The 27,985-nt window shown below is 34.7% G+C and overlaps 1 protein-coding gene and 1 long non-coding RNA gene across 9 annotated transcripts; one reads left to right on the top strand and one right to left on the bottom strand.

The window, feature by feature from the left end:
- Positions 1-27,985, bottom strand: LOC147410525 (uncharacterized). 8 transcript variants are annotated; one of them, XM_086436508.1, is made up of 11 exons: positions 26,719-27,985; positions 26,488-26,565; positions 22,649-24,838; positions 22,383-22,530; positions 20,940-21,056; positions 3,623-3,692; positions 3,349-3,469; positions 1,708-1,833; positions 818-852; positions 615-651; positions 1-473 (listed from the first exon to the last, which is right to left on the bottom strand). In XM_086436508.1, exons 5-10 carry the CDS (start codon positions 21,019-21,021, stop codon positions 642-644), a joined length of 444 nt encoding a protein of 147 aa, XP_086292634.1. In that variant the 5' UTR covers positions 21,022-21,056; positions 22,383-22,530; positions 22,649-24,838; positions 26,488-26,565; positions 26,719-27,985; the 3' UTR covers positions 1-473; positions 615-641. The 8 variants fall into 8 exon arrangements, 7 of the variants coding, with proteins under 7 accessions (XP_086292634.1, XP_086292591.1, XP_086292605.1 ...); XM_086436465.1 differs by lacking the exon at positions 818-852 and having other exon boundaries at positions 22,649-22,743; positions 22,856-24,838; XM_086436479.1 differs by lacking the exon at positions 818-852 and having other exon boundaries at positions 22,649-23,715; positions 23,855-24,838.
- On the top strand, positions 17,105-19,822 carry LOC147410526 (uncharacterized). The gene is made up of 2 exons (XR_015176881.1): positions 17,105-18,025; positions 19,572-19,822. It is a non-coding gene; the product is annotated as an uncharacterized LOC147410526 (long non-coding RNA).

Raw genomic sequence — 27,985 nt, 5'->3', positions numbered from 1 at the left:
CTACAAATTTTACTTATCACTTGTTTATAAAAAGATACCACAACCTGTAAATGAATATTTTATCAAACATAAACTACAATCTACCAAACATGCATTTACGAAATCCAAAAACAAATTACGCATTCACGAATATTTTCACTATAAAAAAAGAGACAACTCTATGAATTATAAACAAATTTGATATGCTTCTTGGATTTAGCGTGCACTTGAAGCCAATCATCTCTCATACTCCACCCCATCTCCATGCTCACTCTAGTAAAATAAAATGTTAAAACCATAAATCATGTGCAACAAAAACATACCTTAGAATCTGTCGTTTGCAATGATCTCATGGATGGCGTCACTGACAACTTGATCCTCAGATCAAACAGGTAGCTTCATTGCTTCCTGCTTGGGTCCATCTATCCCGAATGATAATCAAACGAAAACCTTAACGTTGCCTACGAACATACCGGACAAAAGGCATGAATGACCTAAAATTACACGGGACAACTTCAATGCACTGTATGGTACAAAAACAAATTCATAATTCAAAATAGAGATCAATGTGCCAAAGATTTCTCAGAGAACAAGAGATGTCACTGGGAGAAGAATCTCCACAGCTCCATGATTACCTCTTGTAGCAGTAACATGTATTGGATTTAGGCCATCCTGTGGTGGAAAAACTTGAACAAAATGAACAAGATTAATCAGAGATATTCCTATAGTTCATAATGTTATAAAAATACAACCCACCCCTTTTGGTATTTCTTAACAGATAGACAATTGAAAGAAATGAAAAAGCTCAAAGTTCAGAGTTTAAAAATAGCTATAACACCAAAAGTATATCAATTGCTGATTCACAGGCTCCCCCTATATTATAACCACATATCAGCCAAACTCTATGAAATAACCAAAAAATATGGTTTAAATTACAACAACAATCTGCTAAATTAGATTTTAGCATAAAGCACTATTAACATGAGAAGGGAACATTGTCAAGTATTCTAACAACAATGACAACCCCATCCTATATGCATATAGTCAGAGAAAATTTTTTGCATTTTTTACAGAAGATTTAAATTTCTTTTGGTTTCTACTAGCTATTTTGCTGACCCTATATATAATTCACAATGAGGTCGTCACTTCCACTGATATTTCCAATAGGACCACAACAATCCATTGATTTATTAGACCACAAGAAATATAGAGGAGGTATTTGATACATTTTTGTTCCCAAATTAGAATAACATCCCAAAAGAAACAAATTATTGGCCTCCCACGGTAGCGATTGCATATAAATGTATCAAGGCTGATTTTCCACTTGCAAGTCATGCATGTATTGAAGCAATTACTAGTAATTATGCATAAGTTTTCTAATTGTATCCCCTATATAACAAACAATTATCAACATTCAAAACATTCTTGAGTTTTTGCACAAAGGTACCACTTTGATTTTACGACTGTTATTCATGCAGAGGAGAATGACAATGTAAACAAAGAAATATAGCCATAATGCTCTAACATTATATTAATAAACAAAAAACATAAATATATTTGGCAGTATCTGATTAAAATAAAACTGATTCAGACAATTAATCTTTTCATCTAAAACTAAAAAGCCCATATTTGCAAACCAGATTCCGATCATCTATACAAGATAGATACAAGTAAAAAAATGAGAAATAACATAAATACACAAAGAAGTGAAAGTCCAGACAACCTCACCTCCTCACTAAAGTTGGGATCAACTCCAGCTTTTAGCAAGCAATTGATAATATCAGGGCTCCCATTGTCAGCGGCAATGTGCAAAGGAGTTGCCCCACTTGCACTAACATTTGCACTATCCCCTATCTATATAGAAGAAAATAAAAAAACTAGGTGCTACAATTACAAAATTATTCTTCACCCTCTAATTACTAACCACTATGCCACTTGCTTGAAAAACATTTGGAGTTACAAATGCAAGGGTCAATGGTGCGTGTCACCTGACCCTTGCATTTGTAACGAAGTAGCCACTACAAATGATAGCATTGAAGTAATATTATCATCAGTTTCAGCATTAGGCTGCAAATTGATAATACAAAGCAAAATAAGACTCCCACATTGATTATATCAAACTGAAAAATAAAAGTTTCATGGGTCCTAATACAAATAAAGCCATAAAATTTAATAGCTAACCACATCTAAGTTGGGGTGCCAATAACAGCTCTCCAGTTATATATATACCCCAAAATTCATATACCAAAATTGTTCTCCTATGACCCCCAATTAAAGATCAAGTGCCTATTACATTCCTTGCAATCAATCTATACAACATTCAAGACTTCTGTCACAAAAAATACAAAGTAAATTTAGCAGAAAGGAAGTTGGACAACATGAGAACCACAAATAAACAATGGGAAACAACAAGCAAACAGCTATAACACACCATTACTAGAATACCTATCAACATAACATGATAGGCATGCTTAAAGTATATGTACCAGATTTTGAAAGATGAATAAACCACCTTCCATGTAACCATCAATGATCTGTTTTCTTTGACAAAATGTTAGGAGCACAACCAACACTACTAATGGCTTTTTGGTTTGAAAGAGTGTTACAAAAAGATTGCCAAACCCATCTACTTTATTTCTTTTTCTTTCTCTTTTTTTTTATTTTTTATTTCCCTTCCTTCTATATATAAGATGGAACAATAAGGAGAATAAGTAAGCTACATTCTTTCACACAGATTGATGAATATGGAAAGGACCATGTAATGCTTAATAGACCACTTGTTGAATCTAGTTAATGAGACCCATGTTACTCTTGACGAAAACAATTCGAATAGAGAAAACAATTTAATTCGGACTTGTTTCTACTAAGTGGAATTTCAATTCCTAAAAATGGGTTATATACCAAATAGCAAAAAAAGTGTTTTGCAAACATACAAACAAGCCCTTATGTAATTTGTTTTCTTGGTAATTATTTTTTATGCTATACTTAAGTATCATATGCACTACATGTGTTTGTAATGTATTAGAATGATCTGTTAGGAACTCAGGATATATAGAGTAGCTTATTCTCAATCAGGTTTGAATTGATGCCTTATAATGGAGCAGGATTCATCATATATATACTTTATTTTTTCTGGGATCAGGGAGACAAAGTAAGGCACTAATATCTAATCTCAGTGTTGTGTCTACCCTTGGAATTTCCAATAATGACACCATATACCTTTATGACGACATCATTCTCAAATCCAAGCTTTCTCACTAAGATGCTATGTACTTAAATTCATTACTGTGGCAGCAAATTTCATAGGTATCTCTTTCAATTCCATATGAATGGAATTGAAGAGAAAGAATTAAGAATAAGAAACCATACAGTTGTGCTTGGCAGAAACTTTTCTGTGACAACACCACCACGAGGTCCAATATACTTGATACTATAACTTTCCCTCTTAATGGCCAAAATAGCTGGCTCCCAAATATCAAGATATCCCACCCGTGCATTAAAAAGAAAAATGGGCATAATCGACCATAAGATTCCTCTAAAGTGAAAGTTGTGTCTATGGTAAAAATCTGTATAGAAAACATTAATAACAATAAGATTGGAGATCACGATGATGATTTAGGATATCTACAAAAGCATTCATACCGCTAAGGAAACTTTATATGAAGCATGTGCACTATAAAGGGTTTTCTCTTTCTGCTCTTGCATTTCGGGATCTGTGAACAGCCAAACAAAAAACATAACATTATGTATAATAGAAAAGTGGTTACTCCGGTTTGAGTATGTGTGGACTTATGCACAATAAGGATTTATTATACAAAGTGATTTTTACATAATAAAAGTGCTCATAAGTATTTTCCAGCAGTTCCCAAAAAAAACATCATAAAATACAAACTTGTTAGCAAAGGATACATATAACTGATAGAATTGAGTGGCTAAATAGGATTTCCATTGCCAAACACAATTAGATGAAACAAGTTACTGTTATCTTTTTCTCTTTTTCCTTCTTTTTGATAGTTAGATAAGGCACTGTTAGTGATGATAATGATAATGACATAAAAAAAATAAAGCTTCTAATCTGCAAGCCAGTTACCTAATAGGATTTAAGAATGTTTCTAGCAATTGGACACAAGTACCAGTCATCAACTATGCAGAATAACCAGAAAATGTGAATTGATTTAGTTAGCTAGATTAATGATTTTTGGGCTCTTTCTCATAATGTCACAGACAATCATAAAGATTAAACAGTTCATAAATTAGGTCACTTTGATATAATATTCATTTTACCTTCACCTTTAATTGTTCCTTCCATGATCCATCCTCCTAAAAGGGTTGGAAGAATAAATTAAATTATTCATAGTGATTCATACGCGAAAAACTATGAACATTTTAACATGTTATTCATAATCCTGGTAGTGATTATCATGGTTCAAATCCATCGAAACTATATAACACCACCTCTGTCAAGTGGGCCCAAAGCATAACACTTTCTAAAAGTAAATGATGTGTGGTGCACTAGTAGTATAGTAGTGGAATTACACATCAGGCAAGCTTAAGTTCCACAAGTGGTTTATCAACACCCAGGCAAGCTCAGGAGTTTTTGCAAGATCAACCAAACCAGCGTGATGAGTATGGTAGGATTACGGACCCCAATCTGGGGTTACTTGAATATTGGAAGTCAAAAACATTGGTGTCTGTGTTAGTTTCTAATCTATCATAACCCACGAAACCTCCTTTTTCAGATTTATTTAGTGGCCCACAGTGTCTTTGATGACACGTTTCTTGAAGTTAAGAAATGTGACCCACGAATGGATCATGTTGTGGTAACCAACCGATTGTGAATGAGTACTTGATGGAAGCCTCATTCAAAGTTGGTTATTTAAGCTTGGTTTTGGTCCCCAAACTCTACACTCTCTCTTAATCTTCTTCAGTCTACACCATCTAACGTGAGTATATCCGAGTTTGGAAGTACCAAATCGAGATCGACAGATCTGCAGCGTAAGAGGATTAAAATCAATGGCTGGAGGTGTTTATTTATACGAATTTTGGGCAATTTTAGATTTGATTCTCTTGATTTTATTTTCACATTTATTTTGAGAATCAATATTTCATATTCAGATTTAATCTAACATTTGGAATCAGAGTATCCATAATCTCTGCCTTGATATTTTTTAATTTTTTATTATGCATCCGAATATATATATATATATATCATTTTCTGTTTTTGTTTGAAAGTTTTATTTTTATTTTTAAAATTTGAGTTTGATGCATATTGGAGCTAGAAATCTTTGAGAAATTAGATTTCTAATTTTTATGTAACTTTTAAACAATCTTTTGGACTTTTATCTGCTGAGTTGTATCAAATCGAAATCAGATCGAAATCGGAAAGATATTGGATAGAAATCGGATCGAAATAGAATACAAATCGGATAGAAATCGAATAGACTGAAAGTTGAAGAAGACCAATTTCTATAAATAAAATAAATTTTAAAATTGTTTAGACATTTATTTAGCTTCATGCCTACCTTTTATTTATTTATTTATTTATTTTGCATATGATATTCAGTTTATTTAATTGTATGCAATTTATTCATATTTATATATATTTGCAGGTATTAATTATTTTACTTAAATTAATTATGTAAATTTTTTTGATGAATATTTATGCTTGAAATTAAAGGATTGATTATGTATAATAATGACACGTTAGGTTTAGTTAATTTTTTATGCAAAATAATTTTTAAGCATAAATGAATAATGTCTAAGTGATCCATATAATTTTAGTTAATTAGAGAATAGCCACAACATCTTTAATTAAATAAAACTATAATTAATTAGGATCACATAAAATTTATTTAGACATCAATTGTAATTAATTATACTTAATATAATAAATTTTATCCTACGGAAAATTTTATTATATTTATATAATTAATTAGGATAAAATATCAACTTATTCATAACTTACCCACAGGAATTATGAATTAATAATTTGATAGTTTTATCATAAAATTTAATCTAAGATAGAATATATATCAAATTATATACCTTGTATAATTACGAATTAAGTGAATAATTTGATATATTCTATCATAAAGAAAGATTGAATCTTTTGAATTAAAAATTTAGCCCACATGCAATTTTGGTCATTAGATTCAATTTTAAGCATGATTTACATTGGTAAAATATAAAATTATTTAGGTTTCAATTTTAACATAAACATGTAATTTTTTAATTTATGCAGCTTCACAAACTGCGAATTTTTCTGATATCCGATGTGATGTTCCCGAATTAAAGGGTGATAACTATAAAGTATGGAAAGAAAGAATTCTCCTTCACTTAAGATGGATGGACATTGATTATGCTATTAGGAAAGACGAACCACCTGTAATTTTTGATACCAACTCTACAGTGGACATTACGCTTTATGAAAAATGGGAGCGATCTAATCGCCTCAGCGTAATGTTCATTAAGACAAAAAATTTTGTTGATATTCGTGATTCCGCAGATTAGCATGATAATGTCCGAGACTTGTTGAAAGCCATTAATGATCAACTCATCACTTCAGAGAAGTCACTCGCAAATACCCTAATTATGAAGTTCTCATTCTTAAGGCTCACCAATGTCAAAGGTGTGTGTGAGCACATCATGCATATAAGGGATATAGTGGCTCAATTAAAGAATCTAGAGGTTGAAATGTCGGAGTCTTTTCTAGTGCACTATATTCTGAATATCCTTTCGCATCAATACGGGTCTTTCAAAATCTCTTACAACACACATAAAGACAAATGGTCAATTAATGAACTCATAACCATGTGTGTTCAAGAGGAAGGAAGGCTAATGATGAAACTGGGTGAGAGTGCAATGTTGACTACGCGTGAAAAGGGCAAATCTCAAGCTAATTAAAAAGGAAAAGATAAAATACCTCCCCAAGCTGATATCAAGAAAAATTCCAAGTGTTTCTTCTGTAAAAAGACGGGACATGTGAAGAAGGAATGCGCCAAATTTAAGAAATGGCTTGAGGATAAAGGTAATTCAATCTCATTTGTTTGTTATGAATCTAATATGGTTAATGTAAATATTAACACATGGTGGATTGATTCTAGATCAACAATCCACATTTCGAATTTCTTGCAGGGTTTGCAAAACTTAAGGAAGCCTGTGGGAAGTGAGCAAAGCATCTTATCCGAAAACAAGATGGGTTCACATGTGGAAGCTGTAGGGACATGCTGTTTAACTTTAAGTAGTGGTTATATTTTAGAGTTAGAAAAGACTTTTATGTTTCAAGTTTTTCTAGAAACTTGATTTCAGTTTCAAGACTTGTACCTTTTGGATATTCCTTTCACTTTTCAGAAACATCCTTTAGTTTATTTTATAAATCTGATTGTGTTGGAATGGTATTTTGTCTGATGGTCTTTACTGCATTAATTTAAAAAATAATGCCACTTATAATGTTATGCATGTTAAAATTGGTACTAAAAGATGTGTTATTAATGAGAATTCCTCTACATTATGGCACCGGAGATTAGGACATATCTCCATAGAGAGGATTAAAAGATTAGTAAATGATGGGGTACTTAGTACTCTGGATTTTACTGATTTTGAGACTTGTGTGAACTGCATAAAGGGAAAGCATACCAACAAGTTAAACAAAGGTGCTAATAGGAGTTTGGCCATATTAGAAATCATACACACTGATATATGTAGTCCAGACATGGATTCACATGGTCAGAAATACTTCATTTCCTTCATAGATGATTATTCACGATATATGTATCTCTACATGCTTCATAACAAGAACGAAGCGTTAGATGTCTTTAAAATCTTTAAGGTTGAAGTAAAGAAACAATGCGACAAATAAATTAAGATCGTGAGATCAGATAGAGATGGAGAATATTATGGTAGATACACAGAGAATGGACAAGTACCTGGGCCATTTACAAAGTTTCTTCAAGAGCATGGGATTGTTGCCCAATACACCATGCCTGGTTCACCGGATCAGAATGGTGTAGCAGAAAGAAGAAACCGAACATTATTGGACATGATGTGGAGTATGCTGAGCAACTCTAATCTTTCTAATTCCTTGTGGGCTGAAGCACTTAAGACGGTAGTGAATATATTAAATCGAGTTCCAACCAAGGTTGTTTCTAAAACGCCATTTGAATTATGGAAATGTTGAAAACCGAATTTGTGACATATGCGTGTTTGGGGATGTCCGTCTAAAGTAAGAATTTATAATCCACAAGAAAAGAAGCTGGACCCAAGGACCATTAGTGGATACTTCATTGGATATGCCGAAAGGTCTAAAGGTTACAGATTTTTTTGTCCATCTTACAGCACTGGGATTTTGGAATCAAGAAATGCAAAGTTTCTTGAAAATGACTTGATCAGTGAGAGCGATCAAATCAGGACTATAGATTCTGAGAATGATCATTCAGAGTCTCAACCTTCCACTTCAGGTGATAGATTGGTTATTATTCACAGTTCCCCTCAAATACAAACTGGTGTTGAACAACTAATCATTGAAGTTCCACAAGCTGTTGACAACATTCCGGTAGATCAGGTTGTTCAAGAGTTGCCCGAGACTTCTGAACAACGAGTTGAACCTCATACTTCCGAGGAAGATGATGGTGCGACATTAAGAAGATCTGCTAGAACTAAGAAGTCAGCAATTTTTGATGATTATGTTGTGTATCTGCAAGAATCTGACTACAACATTGGAGTCAAAAATGATCATGAATCTTTTTTGCAAACCATGAGTTGCAAAGAATCAAAATTATGGTACAGTGCCATGGAGGAATAGATGAATTCTATGAAGAGTAACGAAGTCTGAAACCTTGTTGAGTTGCCTAATAGTACAAAAGTCATTGATTGTAAATGGGTCTTTAAAATAAAGAAAGATTCATTAGACAACATTGAGAGATACAAGGCAAGACTCGTTGCTAAGGGATTCACTCAGAATGAAGGAATCGATTACACGGAGACTTTTTCTCTTGTATCTAAGAAAGATTCCTTACGTGCTATTTTGGCATTAGTAGCCCATTTTGACTTGGAGTTGCAACAAATGGATGTGAAAACAGTATTTCTTAATGGAGATCTAGAGGAGGAAGTTTACATGAAACAACCTGAAGGATTCCCCTCTAGTGATGGTGAGCAATTGGTTTGCAAGCTTAAGAAATCCATATACGGTTTAAAACAAGCATCCCGCCAATGGTATTTGAAATTTCATAATGTAATTTCTTCATTTGCTTTTGTTGAAAATATTATGGATCAATGTATATACCAGAAGGTCAATAGGAGTAAAATTTGTTTTCTTGTTTTATATGTGGATGATATTTTGCTAGCAACCAATGATAAGGGTTTACTACATGAGGTGAAACAATTCCTCTCTAAAAACTTTGATATGAAGGATATAGGTAAGGCGTCTTATGTCATTGGCATTAAAATCCATAGAGACAGATTTTGAGGTATCTTAGGTCTGTCGCAGGAAACCTATATCAATAAGATTTTAGAGAGATTTCGGATGAAAGATTGTTCACCAAGTGTTGCTCCCATTGTGATGGGTGATAAGTTCAATTTGAACCAATGCCCGAAGAACGATTTTGAGAGGGAACAAATGAAAAAAATTTCATATGCTTCTGCTATCGGAAGCCTAATGTATGCTCAGGTCTGCACAAGACCTGACATTGCATTTGTTGTAGGAATGTTGGGGCGATATCAGAGTAATCCAGGTTTAGACCACTGGAGAGCTACAAAGAAAGTAATGAGGTACCTTCAAGAAACTAAAGACTACATGCTTATGTATAGACGGACGGACAATCTGGAAGTAATTGGTTACTCAGATTCGGACTTTGCTGACTGTGTTGATTCACGCAAATCAACATCAAGTTATATTTTTATGATGGTCGGTGGAGTTGTATCATGGAAAAGTGCCAAGCAGACCTTGACTGCCACTTCCACTATGGAAGCCGAGTTCGTTTCTTGTTTTAAGGCTACTTCGCATGGTGTATGACTTAAGAGTTTCATATCTGGGCTTAGAATTATGGATTCTATCTTTAGGCCATTGAGAATGTATTGCGACAATTCAACTGTTGTTTTCATGGCTAAGAACAACAAAAGTGAAAGTCGAAGTAAACACATCGACATTAAGTATTTAGCCATAAGGGAACAAGTTAAAGAAAAGAAAGTGGTCATTGAGCACGTTAGCACTGAATTGAAGATCGCTGATCATTTGACTAAAGGCATGCTGTAACACCCCGAATTTTTAATTCGTATCTCGAGAAAAAAAATAAATAGTGAAATTTTAAGAAAATCTTGAAAGTGGGATTTAGGAGTAAAACTTTAGGATGTTTTTAATCATTTTAATGGAATCTGACCTCACCATTAGATTCAAAATGATCGAAAAACATAGTTTAGCCTGTAAGCACGCTCAAATGCGAGTCCGAATATAAAAGTTGCAAAATCCTCGATTATCGGGTCGGACCAGGCTAAAACAGTGACTTTTTGTTAGAGGAATAATTTTTAAAATTCGATCATACCATTGGGTTCATAACGAAAAATTATTCAACATAGACTATTTATTTGTCATTTTTGGAGATCAGGAAGTCGAATTATCGCCAAAAATGAAAACGACATCAAGTTTAGGGGTCACGTCAGGCCAAAAATGTAAATTTTTGATGGAGACATAATTTGTAGAAATTGACTATACCATTAGATCCGGAACGAAAAATTAGGCGAAATAGTATATTCGTTTGTCAGTTTTGGAGACCGAATGACCAAGTTATCATCGATCAAAACAATAGGCGAAATACCGATTTCGTCCTAACTTTTATATAAAAAAATTTAATTTTTTTTATATAACTCATCTTCCCCAACGCGTCATATGGCCGAGACATATAAAACGAAAATTTGTTTTTTTTTCTCCGATTTTTCCACTTCAGATCTCTCGCAAACGGTCCATTTTCGACGATCGCCGCAGAAGAGAAAAAGGTCTGCAGCTACGTTCTCTACAAAACCCACCCAACCTTTCTTCGTTTCACTTTCTATTTCATCCAATATCGTCAAAAATCAGCCGTATTTGGATACGAAAATTTCGAAACTTTGACCTCGGATTTCGTCCGTTTCGGGGTCAAACCGTCTTTCGACGCAGAAGGGAGAAACGCCCGCAGCCTCATTCTCTACATAACCCAACCAAATTCCTTCCGTTTTCTCGTATTTTTCACCCCGTATAGTCAAAAATCAGCCGTATTTTTATACGGAGATTTTCGTAACTTCGACCTCGATTTTCATCGGTTTCGGGGTCAAACCGCCTTTCGCCGTAGAAGGGAGAAGAGAAAAGCACATCGAGATCTTCAAAACCACCAGGTCGATTTCAAAAATCAGCCGCTTCGAAGTTCGGCCCGTCTCGATTTCCGCACTGATCGCCTCGATTTTCGCGCACACGCTTTGATCCTTTCGCCTAGAGATAGTAAGGAACTCTCAATTTCTATTAGTAATCATAGATTGTGAAAATTGCACTTAGGATTTTATTGGAAAAATTTGGATGTATTTCCGAAATATAGAATTCTTTGTTTATTTCAAAATTCACGCCAGAAATTTGCATGTTTGATATGTTTAATTGTATTTTTAACAAATTATACGTGGGTAGAGTATTTTAACGGGTTATTGCCATAAATTGGGTCTTGTGCACTGCTCGGACCCCGTTTTGATATGAAATTTGTACTTTTTTTAATATTATTGATAGAAATAAATTTTATAGTTGAAAAATGTGATTTAATATTCAATGAACTCATATTGAGTTGATGAATATCAGAAAATGGATATTTTATGAAGAGCTTGAAAACTGTAAAAGTCAAAAAAAGGGAAAAGGGTATGAAACGGTAAAATGTCAGAGTCACACCCGAGGGGTGATGTCTGCATTTTACGTTGTTGTGTTGTATGCAGGTTGGTGAACGGATATCCAGGGATAATGTTACTGGTTGCATGTTTATTTACTTTCTGTTAGCGCGAGGCGCTCTGTTATGTTATTTATTTTAGGCCGGGTGGCCACACTTGCATGGTAGGAAACTGGATATCTATTCTCAACCTTGTATTGTTAATTTCTCTTTTGTTTTCAAATGAAAATAATATATATATATATATATATATATATATATATATATATATATATATATATATATATATATGTAGCTATTTTGTGAGCTGTTAAAGAGTTTGTGAATGCCTGAAGGGATAGTGCGTCATATCATCCGGAGTGGTGTACTATCCTGGGATGTACGGTAGGGACCACCAAACTCATACGTGGTATGGGACGCGTATGAGAGTGGAGTCACAACTGGAATCCGGGTTTATTCCTCTCTATCTTTACCAGTGAACTTGTAATGTAAAGGTGGTCGTATACGAATGGTTTGTATATTTGGGAATCACTTGCACGCCTGATAGGCATAGACGAAGATGATTAGTCAGTGATCACTAACAATCTATAGTAGTCGAACGTTCTGACACATCGAAAAGAGACCCATTGCTTACGGTCACGTCAAACGGCCAGCCTGAGCCGGATAAATGGTCAACCAAACGTGGTAAGGGCAGCGACCGGCCACAAAATCAGGAACTAAAAGCCAGAAAGGAATTGTAACATCATGTCCCGACTGGGAGCGATCCAGTCGTGAATCCCAACTCTCTAATTCCAATACTCCACCATCGTGTATTATGTATCTGTTGCTTATTTTGATATATAAAATGAAATGCATGTTTATTGTTTCCATTTGATCAATTAGATTTGTATAAAAAGAGAATGTTATAGTGAGTACTGTTGATCGATGTAATGTGAGTTTTAAAATGTTTAGTTGCTCATCCCTGGCTATATGTACCAGTTAATCGTAGATTTCTTCTGTAAAACTTTGTTTATTTTAAAATTATTCAGTATGTTTATTCGTTCATGTTAGGAGAGGTTATTGGCAGAAATTGTTGTTTCCTTACTGGGTAACCATTGTTACTCACCCTTTCCTTCTCCATTTTTTTTAGTTTCAGATCTGAAGCTTGGCGAAACAAGTGTAGAACAAGAGCGAGGATCATCTGGTTGGTCAGATAGACAACCAGAGTCCGTCACCTGATAAGTATTAGGGCTATACCCCCTAGTGGTGTCAGTTTCTCCAGGTAGTCTTATGGATTCTATCTTGAGTGTTAGGAATTATGTTAGAGTGAGGAATTTTGTATAATCCTGTATATAATTTTTCTTCTTCCGCACTCTGATCTATCGGACATTATTAGACGTATATAGGCTTCCGCTAGTATTATATTTTGTTTGTTATATGCAGGATTGTATGTCGTTTATCAGGTGCAGTTGAATCGCCTTGGAATGCTAACATAAACAGAGGAGACCATGCCGAAATTTCGAGGTGCCACCTCGTACCTTGAAATCTGACATGGGGATTTGTGTTAGCGTCCGGCGGGGCGCCACAGATGGTATCAGAGCATAGTATTAGATCCGTATGGGATACAGATCTGTTATGTTTTGAAGAGTTTGTTGATACCACATATATTAGAACGATAAATATCGAGTGTCATTAGGAATTCGGTATCCGAGCTCATTAGTAATTCCGTATTGGAATTATGAGTTTTTCCGTGTCTAGATGTTTATAGAGCCTTGTAAGCCTAAGATAGGATTCTAAGTTTATTCTTTAGTAATGGAAATGGAGTCCATTACTAAGTTTCAAGTTACGGTAGTAATTCATAGTTACGTATGAATGGTTTTGGCCTTATTCTAATAAGTGCCTTAATACGGATGAACATAAGCTAGAGGAATGGACAAGGTAGAGGCCAAAACGCATCAGAGACAAGATAGGTTCTGGATCAGACATTTGACCTGATATCACAACTAATATCATTCATCGGATAGGTGGTTGAGTCTCATGACAAGTTTAGAGAAGAAATATGAATAATGCAACCACCAACACCTCGAAGTCAAATGGAAGGAAGGCAATTAGCGACAAACAGTTACGAAACTAACAAATTTATAGGAAAATAACAAGAAGTGGGGAGTGATATTATAGACATACCAACTCAATGGATGGAAGAATATTATAAGAAATAACATATATTATTAAATCAGTCGAAAGAAAGAGTTGTGGTATATTATGAATGTGGCAAATCGGGACATAAAGGAGAATAATGTTTGGGTCAATATCAATCGATTAAAGATGCGTGCCTCAAAAAGATACTAGACAAACCAATTGAAGGAACAATAAGGCCACAATTTTAATAAAGTTGATAATGTACTCGTGTCACCCCGAACAGACAAGATTAGCGATTGGTAACGAGAAATGGTACAAAACTTACCACAATTGCAATGTGCACCACTAAATCTAAGAAATGAGGGAGCGTTAGACTTCTTCGCAAGTGGCTAATATTATTCCACCTCAGGAATCACTACGACAGGTCGTGCCTTTGAAGAATGATAGAATTCCCCAGTCCAAAGGACGTGTAAATCCAAGGATGTGATAGTAGAATTTTCAACGATTATGTCTATCAAGATTTGGGGACTTTTCCGATCCGATTGAGGTCAATGAGTGGATTTTAAAGACCTGAAATATTTTGAGTGTCATGTAGTGCTGGAGAGATCAGTTGGTGATGGTGACTACATTCCAATTGGATGGGGATGCCAATCATTAGTAAGATGTTGAGATGAATGTATTGGGAGATGGATCGTTCGAGAGGGTAGAATTCGATAGGATATTTGTTAATTGATTTATATTTGAGACTTCTCAAGAAGTCAAACACTAGGAGTTTTTGAGATTAATGCAAGGTAATCTATCAATTATAGAGACTAAGATATGATATTCATTAGGTTGTCACGATATGCGCCCGAGCTTATCCTGACAGATTTGCAGAAGGCTCTTAGATTTTTTTGAAGATTATAACCCTACCTAAGGGCCAAGAGGTCAATGATTGAGATTACCAATTATAGAGATACGATGAATCGAGCTTAAATGATAAAATGAGAAGATATGGAGTTACAGACCTCTAGAGGACAAATTAGTCGACCTTAGACTTCTTTTCCTCCCAAATCAAATATGACCAAGAGGTCGATGTATTCAAGGCCAATCTCCTCCGGATCAGTGTATCCACAATATAGAACTCCTTCACTATCAAGTTGTAAAGTTCCCCTATCACTGAGTTAGAGAGCAGTTGAAGCTCCAATGATGCCAATAGGGCCAAAGGAATCAACAAGACAGGTTCAGAGCCTATAGACCCTAGTCTACCAACTGCCTACTTCACAGAAATCTACAAAAACAAGATCGTTGACATTGTTGCACATGTGATCAGGTAGGACACATCAAGAAAGAATGTCCTCTATCACAGTCGCGAGCAAGGATTGTGACTCAGAAGAAAGTACCTGTCTCCAATGAAGTTTTGGAAGGTACAATTTCTAACTATAATGTTAGAACGTGGAGTTTTACTCAATATTGGTTCCTCTAGATTATATAATTCTGTGAAGAGTTTGCACACTTGCTAGAACTAGAAACCACTGACACAGGTCAAGTAATGAAATTATTTATACCATTGGAAGGCCTTGCGAAGAAAGAATAAGATTTTTGGAAGATCATTTAAGAACTTGCAAAATAGGTATTAGAATAATTGTAAAGTGTGAAAAGACAAGTGATGTTCAATTGGTACGCTAGTCTTTATATCAATAGTCTAGTCAATTACCCGTATATTACGCTAGTAGATAAGCAGGTGTTTCTTGTATATCCTTCATATTGAGAGCTACTTCCTCGAATATCAATACAGGGAGTTGCGTATCTCTCTTTTCGATTGAAGATGGCTTAACTTTGGGAGGCCTAACGACTAAACTATTAGATAAAGCAGCTCTTGCTTTACAACTTCTTGAATCGATTCTCCTCCTTTAAAAAGATAGATCATCAATTGCCTTTCATCTTTCTATCCTCAGTGTCAGCTTTAACTCTTCTTTTGCCTTCTCATTTCACGATCGCTTTCTAGTAGAGGATTTCATTATTATCGTTTTCGTTACGTGATCAATACTTTCTATAGACAAGTACTCGTTTCGAGATTTCGATTGTGGCTCATTTTCACTCATCGAAACAAAAGTGGTATAAGTAAATATTATGATTCCGTAGAAGCAGTGACCACCACCTGCCTGTGCCCACATCCATCCTAAAGAGATTTAGTAGAGCATAAGTTAGGAGGTGGGTCGATGTAAAATGTGAGAAAGAATAATCTTGTGATAATGTTACATTAATGGTGACTTAATGGAATTGTGAGAAAATAAATGTAGGATTTATCCCCTCGAGTAAGATTTTAAATTATAAAGGTTATGACAAAGGTTTTGAGGAAACATCGCAATAAGTAAAAATGTAATATCGAATCGAATATAAGGATAGTGGTGTGTTGCGGTAAGACTATGCTTTTGGGAGTAATATTCATAATAATTATGAGTAAAACATAATATATGATGTAATTGATGAGAGAAGTAAGGATGAAGAATAAAGAAGATGTGAAAGGATTGTTGTTGATAGACATTGATGGGAAAGTGATACAAGGTGAATTGATTGTTATCTTAAGGTTATACAAATAATGGATTAGTTGGAGTATGAGTTTGAAATAGAGTGATTAATTAATGAATGTGTTGAGTTGATGGAATATGGGAGATATAAGTCTACGAGTTATAAATGAGATTGGTTTGGGACTAAGAATAGATAGTAATCGAAAATAAGTAGTATTTATTATACATGTCGTGTTAGTGGAATAGCGACAAAGTTTGATAAGTATGATTTCAATTTCGAGGACGAAATTTTTATTAAGGGGGGGAGAATGTAACACCCCGAATTTTTAATTCGTATCTCGAGGAAAAAATAAATAGTGAAATTTTAAGAAAATCTTGAAAGTGGGATTTAGGAGTAAAACTTTAGGATGTTTTTAATCATTTTAATGGAATCTGACCTCACCATTAGATTCAAAATGATCGAAAAACATAGTTTAGCCTGTAAGCACGCTCAAATGCGAGTCCGAATATAAAAGTTGCAAAATCCTCGATTATCGGGTCGGACCAGGCTAAAACAGTGACTTTTTGTTAGAGGAATAATTTTTAAAATTCGATCATACCATTGGGTTCATAACGAAAAATTATTCAACATAGACTATTTATTTGTCATTTTTGGAGATCAGGAAGTCGAATTATCGCCAAAAATGAAAACGACATCAAGTTTAGGGGTCACGTCAGGCCAAAAATGTAAATTTTTGATGGAGACATAATTTGTAGAAATTGACTATACCATTAGATCCGGAACGAAAAATTAGGCGAAATAGTATATTCGTTTGTCAGTTTTGGAGACCGAATGACCAAGTTATCATCGATCAAAACAATAGGCGAAATACCGATTTCGTCCTAACTTTTATATAAAAAAATTTAATTTTTTTTATATAACTCATCTTTCCCAACGCGTCCTATGGCCGAGACATATAAAACGAAAATTTGTTTTTTTTCTCCGATTTTTCCACTTCAGATATCTCGCAAACGGTCCATTTTCGATGATCGCCGCAGAAGAGAAAAAGGTCCGCAGCTACGTTCTCTACAAAACCCACCCAACCTTTCTTCGTTTCACTTTCTATTTCATCCAATATCGTCAAAAATCAGCCGTATTTGGATACGAAAATTTCGAAACTTTGACCTCGGATTTCGTCCGTTTCGGGGTCAAACCGTCTTTCGACGCAGAAGGGAGAAACGCCCGCAGCCTCATTCTCTACATAACCCAACCAAATTCCTTCCGTTTTCTCGTATTTTTCACCCCGTATAGTCAAAAATCAGCCGTATTTTTATACGGAGATTTTCGTAACTTCGACCTCGATTTTCATCGGTTTCGGGGTCAAACCGCCTTTCGCCGTAGAAGGGAGAAGAGAAAAGCACATCGAGATCTTCAAAACCACCAGGTCGATTTCAAAAATCAGCCGCTTCGAAGTTCGGTCCGTCTCGATTTCCGCACTGATCGCCTCGATTTTCGCGCACACGCTTTGATCCTTTCGCCTAGAGATAGTAAGGAACTCTCAATTTCTATTAGTAATCATAGATTGTGAAAATTGCATTTAGGATTTTATTGGAAAAATTTGGATGTATTTCCGAAATATAGAATTCTTTGTTTATTTCAAAATTCACGCCAGAAATTGCATGTTTGATATGTTTAATTGTATTTTTAACAAATTATACGTGGGTAGAGTATTTTAACGGGTTATTGCCATAAATTGGGTCTTATGCACTGCTCGGACCCCGTTTTGATATGAAATTTGTACTTTTTTTAATATTATTGATAGAAATAAATTTTATAGTTGAAAAATGTGATTTAATATTCAATGAACTCATATTGAGTTGATGAATATCAGAAAATGGATATTTTATGAAGAGCTTGAAAACTGTAAAAGTCAAAAAAAGGGAAAAAGGGTATGAAACGGTAAAATGTCAGAGTCACACCCGAGGGGTGATGTCTGCATTTTACGTTGTTGTGTTGTATGCAGGTTGGTGAACGGATATCCAGGGATAATGTTACTGGTTGCATGTTTATTTACTTTCTGTTAGCGCGAGGCGCTCTGTTATGTTATTTATTTTAGGCCGGGTGGCCACACTTGCATGGTAGGAAACTGGATATCTATTCTCAACCTTGTATTGTTAATTTCTCTTTTGTTTTCAAATGAAAATAATATATATATATATATATATATATATATATATATATATATATATATATATGTAGCTATTTTGTGAGCTGTTAAAGAGTTTGTGAATGCCTGAAGGGATAGTGCGTCATATCATCCGGAGTGGTGTACTATCCTGGGATGTACGGTAGGGACCACCAAACTCATACGTGGTATGGGACGCGTATGAGAGTGGAGTCACAACTGGAATCCGGGTTTATTCCTCTCTATCTTTACCAGTGAACTTGTAATGTAAAGGTGGTCGTATACGAATGGTTTGTATATTTGGGAATCACTTGCACGCCTGATAGGCATAGACGAAGATGATTAGTCAGTGATCACTAACAATCTATAGTAGTCGAACGTTCTGACACATCGAAAAGAGACCCATTGCTTACGGTCACGTCAAACGGCCAGCCTGAGCCGGATAAATGGTCAACCAAACGTGGTAAGGGCAGCGACCGGCCACAAAATCAGGAACTAAAAGCCAGAAAGGAATTGTAACATCATGTCCCGACTGGGAGCGATCCAGTCGTGAATCCCAACTCTCTAATTCCAATACTCCACCATCGTGTATTATGTATCTGTTGCTTATTTTGATATATAAAATGAAATGCATGTTTATTGTTTCCATTTGATCAATTAGATTTGTATAAAAAGAGAATGTTATAGTGAGTACTGTTGATCGATGTAATGTGAGTTTTAAAATGTTTAGTTGCTCATCCCTGGCTATATGTACCAGTTAATCGTAGATTTCTTCTGTAAAACTTTGTTTATTTTAAAATGATTCAGTATGTTTATTCGTTCATGTTAGGAGAGGTTATTGGCAGAAATTGTTGTTTCCTTACTGGGTAACCATTGTTACTCACCCTTTCCTTCTCCATTTTTTTTAGTTTCAGATCTGAAGCTTGGCGAAACAAGTGTAGAACAAGAGCGAGGATCATCTGGTTGGTCAGATAGACAACCAGAGTCCGTCACCTGGTAAGTATTAGGGCTATACCCCCTAGTGGTGTCAGTTTCTCCAGGTAGTCTTATGGATTCTATCTTGAGTGTTAGGAATTATGTTAGAGTGAGGAATTTTGTATAATCCTGTATATAATTTTTCTTCTTCCGCACTCTGATCTATCGGACATTATTAGACGTATATAGGCTTCCGCTAGTATTATATTTTGTTTGTTATATGCAGGATTGTATGTCGTTTATCAGGTGCAGTTGAATCGCCTTGGAATGCTAACATAAACAGAGGAGACCATGCCGAAATTTCGAGGTGCCATCTCGTACCTTGAAATCTGACATGGGGATTTGTGTTAGCGTCCGGCGGGGCGCCACACATGCCACCGTTGAAATTCAAAGATCATGTAGTGAATATGGGACTTGGTTCCATTATGTAGTTTTTCATTGTATGTACAATGTTATTTAATGAAACTCTTCTAATTGTAATGTTTCTCATATTTATGTGCACCTTAATTTATTTTGAGGAACTTCATTTGTGTCGGACCAGAATAAATATAAGGTTTATTCATTAAGAAATTTTACCACATAAAGTATAATATTAAGAAATAAAAACATTGTAATACATGGAAGATAATACTCGTCATTAGAGGACTTATCATCATGATTTATGTATTTATTACTTAATACTGATTATCGATGGGTTCAAGATAAGACATTTCTACTGTGGACCAAGTGGGAGAATGTTAGTTTCTGATCTATCAAAACCCACGAAACCCCCTTTTTCGGATTTATTTAGTGGCCCACAATGTCTTTGATGACACGTTTCTTGAAGTTAAGAAACGTGACCCACGAATGGATCACGTTGTGGTAACCAACCGATCGTGAATGAGTGCTTGATGGAAGCCTTATTCAAAGTTGGTTATTTAAGCTTGGTTTTGGTCCTCAAACTCTACACTCTCTCTTAATCTTCTTCAGTCTACACCATCTAACGTGAGTGTATCCGAGTTTGGAAATACCAAATCGAGATCGACAAATCTACAGCGTAAGAGGATCAAAATCAATGCCTGGAGGTATTTATTTATACGAATTTTGGGCAATTTCAGATTTGATTCTCTTGATTTTATTTCCGTATTTATTTTGAGAATCAATATTTTAGATTCAGATTTAATCTAACAGTCTGTCCATGAGAATATGTTGGTTTAGGCACCAGTTCAAGCCCATTTTTGTTCTGGCATGGAAAGAAATGAATTTAAGGAAATCCTATTATGAAATAGAGGTAGAAATTAGAGAAAGAAATATGATCATACTGCAGTAGTCAGTGCTGCACCAATGGAAGGAGATGGTGATTGTGGAGTAAAACTTGGATGGTTCAATGAGTCCAAATTCCATGGAGCTAATTGATACTGAGACTCTTTTAACTTTTCCTGTGACATAAATATAAATAGAACTTTAAAAGACAAGCCCAGATGTTTAATGTATAACAATTATAGTAATTCTCTTTTAATCAATACTGATAGTAGTGCTCTCACTATCCCAACTCATCCAGATTTAGCTAATCTTTCCCAGCAAGGGGTTTTTTGCTACCCAAAGAAGAAAACCAGAAGTTGTGGCACACAAAAGCTTAAGAAATATCATCTAAGCTTTGGCTAGTTGTTCCCCTATTCTAGGAAATTTAATATCATTGAATTTTCCAGATTTAGATAAGAAAGCTAAGTATTAGTACTAGAGGTGGTTAGTTTTCTACAATTCCCAAATTAAAAAGTAGCCAAATGTATCAAAGTTTTCTGGAACCTACAAACAATTATGTTTTGTATTAAATTGGGGAAGTAGATGAAGTACATTTACAGATGAAAATTGTTGGGTAGGCAAATGTCATGAACCTTAACACACAGATAATGACATCAGGAACGATTTGAAATTGTACTGAAAAAACAAGGGTGAGCTACTATAAATTTGTAAGGTGGTTTGTGTGTGTGTTAAGGAAACATAAGTTGTATGTTTCTACTAATATGAATGGCCCACCTAAAAATTTATGTCAAACATTCGACCAGATTACTACCCTAAGTTAGAATTTATTGGTTTTTATTATTGGATTGACAATTCTAAAGAAGGCAATTGGTTCCATGTCTGTAAAATGGTGCACCTCTATTCAAATTGCAAACTGAATGGTAAATGACATTGACTGAGCAATATTAAAATCAAATTGTTTTATAAGTAAAATTTATGTCAAATGGCAAACTAGATACCAGTCCCATCTTGTAGTTTCTCAATAAGTACTCATAGGTATCTCTTTCAAGGCCATATGAATGGAATTGGAGAGAAAGAATTAAGTAATTATAATGGACCTTTTTGAAAAAATGGATGAAATAGTATGAAAATGAATCATGTACTCTATGAATGACTGCAACGTATAATGATGTTACATAAGTGTGTGCGTGGGTATTCTAGAATATAGACTGATTTATAGGTCATCAGCTACAAGAGCTGTTCATGGTTTAGCATTGCAGAGCACAACTGTGATACTTCTACACCACTCACTCGATCATTACCACAAGTACAATTTTCAGTTTGTACAAGCAATTCAATTTTTCCACTAAATTTCTTATTTTTCCACTAAATTTCTTATTTTTCAAGGTCAAGTTTTGTGAAAACTAAATACGCCTGAAAAGTAGCATTTGTGGAGGCTACTAAATGTTCAGTTTAGAGCATATGAAGTAAAATAGATAAAACTGTGTGATAAAACCAGGTACCTTTGAGGTGCCCATCATAAACTGCAAGAGATGAGCTTTATCTTCTTTGCTAAAACCTTGAGCCACCTCCCAAAACCATTGGATAACAGGAGCACCGGCACTATATCCAGAAGACTCTATATTTGCTCTCATGTCATCCACTGAAAATCTAAAATCATACCAATTACATCAATATAAAAAAAAAATTATCAGAGGTTGAAGTTCCTATAATTCACATATACACCTAAAACCTTACAAGTAGAATCTATGTTTTGAGATATGCAAACCTTGTTTCTGTTGTTTTTTTTTTTTTTCTTGCAACTGATTTTGTTAAAAAAGCTTGGGTAGGCCATAGGAGGTCCAATCATCTGTTCTACACCCCCTAGAATCATGTTGGTGCCAACCATTGTTGCATTTTTTAAAAATCAGCACCTAAAATTCAAACCCAACCAAGGTTACATGTACAGATTGTTGTCCAAGCCAGGTAAACATACCACAAAAATACTCTGCATATCAGCATATGGTGTAGCGTCGGTTGTTGTATCCAAATGTCACGTCACTTCATTAAACCAGCTCATGTATGTTGGTCACCAACACACCAAAATTTATCTTCCAAAAAAAACATGCCAGGATTTTAAGCATTAGACCTCATTGTTATGGGTCAATTGTTGCACGTAATAGAAGATGACCTTGTTGCAGCTAAGCAAGAAGATCAGAGTGTGGGCAGCCATGACTTTAATAGGTCAGTCAAGGACCTACACATCTTTCTTCAGTTTTGAGTGCGCTATTAGTTTATTTGCTGTAGTGGTCTTGCTTAGCCATTGTGATCTTTTAGCTTTCAGGTGGCTGACAATGGCCTGCCCAATGTCAGCAAGCTTTGGCGAGACGCATCTGTCTTTAGTGCATTGGCAAATGGTTAGGGAGTTGGAGAGGCTAAGAAAGGAGAGGCTTAAGTGCGTTGAGAAAATGTAAATGGCCATAGGCAGTAGTGGTTGGTCAGATTCAGGCAGTTCTAGAGCTGTAGTTTCAATGTTTAACACATGTGAATCCTGTTCATGACCAATATCTATTTGATATTATTTGTTTAATGCAACACTGGAGCCCTCTCACAATATGGGGTTTGGTCCAAGTGTTTGTATGCTGGAAACTATGTGAAATTGTTGGGGTGGTTTACATTAATTGCATTCATTTGATGGCAGACCCTTCACATGAATTACCAACCAAGTCATCCTTGAATTCACCAAATATTTGTGGCCATCCATCCCCTTTTCTCTGTTCTTGTGCTTCCTAGTACCCACTTACATAGTGGAAGGACCCATTCTCACTGTCCTGCTCAAACCATCTCACCAAATAACTGCATTTATTGTAATATATGAAATAAGTCCCACAATAATGTTGATACAAATACAATATAACAATAACCAACACTCAAATCCGATCGGTGAAATGATGTAAACAATAACTAAGGTGCAACATGAGGAAAGAAAGAATACCTTCACAACTATAGGTTCCCATACAAAGTTGGCAAATGAATTTACAATTCCACCTGTGTTGATATCCACCCCATACAGGGCACCCTCTCCTATGCTAAGCCTTGTAATTATCAACAGAAATAGATGTGCACACATACAGAGGAATATGTCAAACATATTAAACTTGCCTTTATAAGTTTGTCAACTTATAAAGGGATTTAGTGTATATAATTACCACGATACAAATTTTGTTTATATTACCAGCACTATGTGAATGATGTTTACCTGTATTTCAGTAGAAGCCATAATAGTACAACCAGCTAATAAATGCTCACCCAAAAAAAATAAGAGTGATAGAAGAGAGACCAGATGTAAATCGCCCGACAACCAATGAACACTAACACAAATAGTCCAATCATACGTTTAAACTAACAAGGCTAAAAGGAGGGACCAATACAATCCCTCCCCAACACACACAAAAAAATAAAAAGAAAGAAAATAAATTAGACAGATATCAATATGAAGGAGTAATTCCTTCTTATTTCATCCTAAGAGGACCAGACCTTCCCACCAACAGGTCAGAATTTATATTACTGTTTTTCTTTTAGTCTATTCAGTGACCATGTTTTTAATGTGTAGGTAGATACAAAAGAAAAAAAAACCAGTTAAGTGATAGTTCCACACTTTAAGATGGCTTACATTTTTAACAAGTGATTTAAAAATAGTGTCTTAGTTTTCAAACAACATGCCAAAGAGTCCTAGAACAATAGATTACATGGCTTAGATTGATTTTAGCAATGCTATGGAAGGTGCATCTAGGAGGCCGAACCAACAACAAAGATACAACATGCATCAATCACATGAAAATCAAGAAATGCCACAGAATACAAGGACTTTATTATTTATTTATTTTGATTGGTAATACAAGGAGGTTAATGGGTCATAGAGCTTAACCTTATAGTCAAAATTGACCATTCCATGTGACATATGTGGCTCACTTGTAAACTGGAGAAAAAAAATGAAACATCAGAGTGTAAATTAAACTCATTATGGCCCATCCACAATTCAAAAGAGCACATGAAAATGTCAATTACCTGGCAAGACATTAATAGACAACAACTACATTGAAAAGAAACAGGTCTTCGAGACCGTGGAGAGCTGATTAAGGTATGTGTGTTTTCTTATGATAAGTTTTGGCAAGTAGCAATCGATGCAAAGGTTCTGGTAGCAGTTGCCTTGTATGAGATGGCCAAGAGAGATGGGCTTATGCCTTCTCAGTAAGACCTCCTGAACCACTAAAGGCAATTTTAATGCTATCAAATTAAGTTTCACATGGCTTCACCAAACACCTTGCAATAGATGTATCTATTCGAAACTCATCTATTTTTCTTTTGTTCCTTAACATTGTGTAAATATCTATATCAAATTATCAATATCTGCCAATGTTAAATATGGTTGGTTTTTACGGATACTTAACCCGCTGCCTACGGACCCCATCAATCATTGAATTTTTTTTCCTGCCTAATATCATATAAACATTTCTCAAATTGCACCGTCTTATTAAATGTTCCCATTTCTCAGGAAGTTAGTTTGAATGCCTTTTTTTAATCATTAAACATATTTTACAGTATCAAAGAATGGATGGGTAGTTGGTCAACATCAAATGTACTTTGAGAAAGAACAATGTAGAATAGTTAATTAGATTGCTAGGCAGCCAATATCAATGGAAACTCCCAAAATCTTGATCTCATATCAAATTAACAAAAATGATTTAAGCCCAAAAGTTCTCCAAAGTGTATTGCAGGCAGGACTAATCATGACCGTTCATTTCATTTTGATATTGCATTGGTTTGACTCTCCAGGACCCTAGATCTGATCTAAACTAGTATAAAATAAATAAATGCTTTGTTAGTTTTTTGTTATGTTTGTTGCAATTCATTCACATTAGGAATTTATAACCACTTACATAGAACTATAATACAGAGATCCCTCTTCAACAAGATAAAGCTTGTAAACTCTTCAAGAAAATTGATCAATTTATGTGGGTAGAGATCACCAATCAAACTATATAAGCAATTAATTCTCATAACTCGTGCGAAAAAAATGTATCTATGACTTACACAGGTGAACATTATACACATATTGCATGCATACAAATAAAAATTCTATGCAATGGGGTTTGTGTGTGTATGAGAGAGAGAACTTATAAATTCTTAAACAACCTACACTACCCTCACTCAAGTTCTTAACTCACCAATATAGGGTATTTTGGTACCAGAAGAATAACAGAATGATACAATGAAGGCAGGATGTTATATATGCATATACAGATGTAGTTTGTTTATGTATATGTATTTAAAATTTAAATAATAGAGTCTGAAAATCATCATCAAATTAAACGTAACCCCAAAAAATTGGGTGCCTTGAAAGAATCATGTTCCTCCCTTCAGGGTATAGTCTCTATTGATATTAGTTCTGCAAAATTATTGGGAACAAGCGATCCAAACAAAGGTAGTTTCAACATTCACCACTACTACAATGGATAATATAACCATATGCAAATACTCATTTCATCTCACTTTATAACATGAAAATGAAAAAATATCAACTGAACAAAAGAATATAAAATATTAAATAAATTACTAGATTCATACCTAACAGAGAAGGCAACTAAATGCCTCCTTCCCTGAAAACTTTTCAAGTGCCCATGAATTCAGACCATATCAAATTTTCTGAAAAAATATAACCATATCAAATTATCTGAAAAAATAAAAATAAATAAATTCAAATCAGTGTCGTACCCTAATGATAATAAAAAAAAATCATTCAAAACCAATTATTTTGCAGGGATTGATATAGAGAAAAGGGGGGGAAAAAAATCTTACCTGTTCCAACTCTCGATAGATTTGGGTTTTGAACAAAAACCCTCTTCTTCTTCTTCTTCAACCTTGAGAAATCTTTAGAGAATGGTATCATTATAAATCATTCAAAATCAATTATTTTGCAGGGATTGGTACGCAGAAAAGGAAAAAAGAAACTTACCTGTTCCAACTCTCGTCAGATTTGGGTTTTGAACAAAAACCTTATTTCTTCTTCTTCTTCTTCTTCAATTTGAGAAATTCTTAGAAAATGGCATCGTTAGATAATGGATCGGAGATATATAGTGAGAGTGGGAGAGAGGGAGAGAGAAGAGGAAACGAAAAACTTACCGCCAAGTCGAAGACTGCGAAGGTGCCATATTGAAACGCATTATAGAGCCTCGATTTAGGGTTTTTAATGGCGGTTTACAAAATGGCCATTGGAAACGCCTCCCAACGATCTACTGATCTCCTATCTCGATGATTCATGAAAAACGCCTTAAATGTTCGCCTCGTTTCTTCCTAGTTCAAAGGCATTTCCAACGAAAATGCCTCCATTCAATCTACTATTCCTTCTTCCACGGTATTTCCAATGAAACTGCCTCTAAAACCCTTCTCATTTTGTTTTTCTCGACACTTCGACAAAATCGCTCAAAATAAGAGCCACTAAAAGTCTTAACTTTTTTAGTGACCGCTTATGCTTGTATTATTTAGTTTCATCGATCTCTCTAATTCTTAAGGCTACTACTAGATTAAACTTTTAGCGTTTGTCTTGGATTGTTTAGTAGTTAGGATTAATTAGATCGCCTATTTTCTATTTAACTACGACTAAAAAAAAATAGGAAAATAGTTCCAACGGTAAATATTTAAACTGTGAATTGATATATACTTGCATCGATGATCAATTGTAAAATTCTTGTGGTGGATATTGACTTAAACCAATGTTTGTTCTTTTGATTGATTTCAATTCTTCAATTTAAATTATTCCTTAGTTGTTTTTCTTAAAATTATTTTCGTTATACTTGAACCTCCCCTTCTTGTTCACATAGCATAAAAACTAGACTAGATACTCTCCGTAAGAACAATCCTTACTCACCACTACATGTATTTTTTAGGAGTATATATTTATTTTTTGGTTGCTTGCAACAGCACACCATCTCCTAACATTATTTATTTCTCTACACTTCTAATTATCTTCTTCTTCTTCTCCAATCTTCCACTCTAATCTCTCTTTAATTTATTTTTCTATGTTTTTTATTCAATAATTTTAATAAACTCATTTATAGAGATTGTT

This window comes from Akebia trifoliata, chromosome 1, assembly GCF_017979445.1.
Source record: "Akebia trifoliata isolate Shusen 1 chromosome 1, ASM1797944v1, whole genome shotgun sequence".
NCBI lineage: Eukaryota > Viridiplantae > Streptophyta > Magnoliopsida > Ranunculales > Lardizabalaceae > Akebia > Akebia trifoliata.
Note: the sequence above shows the minus strand (reverse complement) of the source record. Positions and strands in the feature narration are given on the sequence as shown.

Bases quoted from the DNA above. Each gene is read 5' to 3' on its own strand.
- LOC147410525 (XM_086436465.1), bottom strand. From the start codon at position 21,021: ATGGAATTTGGACTCATTGAACCATCCAAGTTTTACTCCACAATCACC. The intron at 3,470-3,622 runs GGTATGAATGCT...TTTTAATGCACG, and splicing joins TCATATAAAGTTTCCTTAGC to GGTGGGATATCTTGATATTT. The intron at 474-614 runs GTAATCATGGAG...GTGTAATTTTAG, and splicing joins ACATGTTACTGCTACAAGAG to GTCATTCATGCCTTTTGTCC.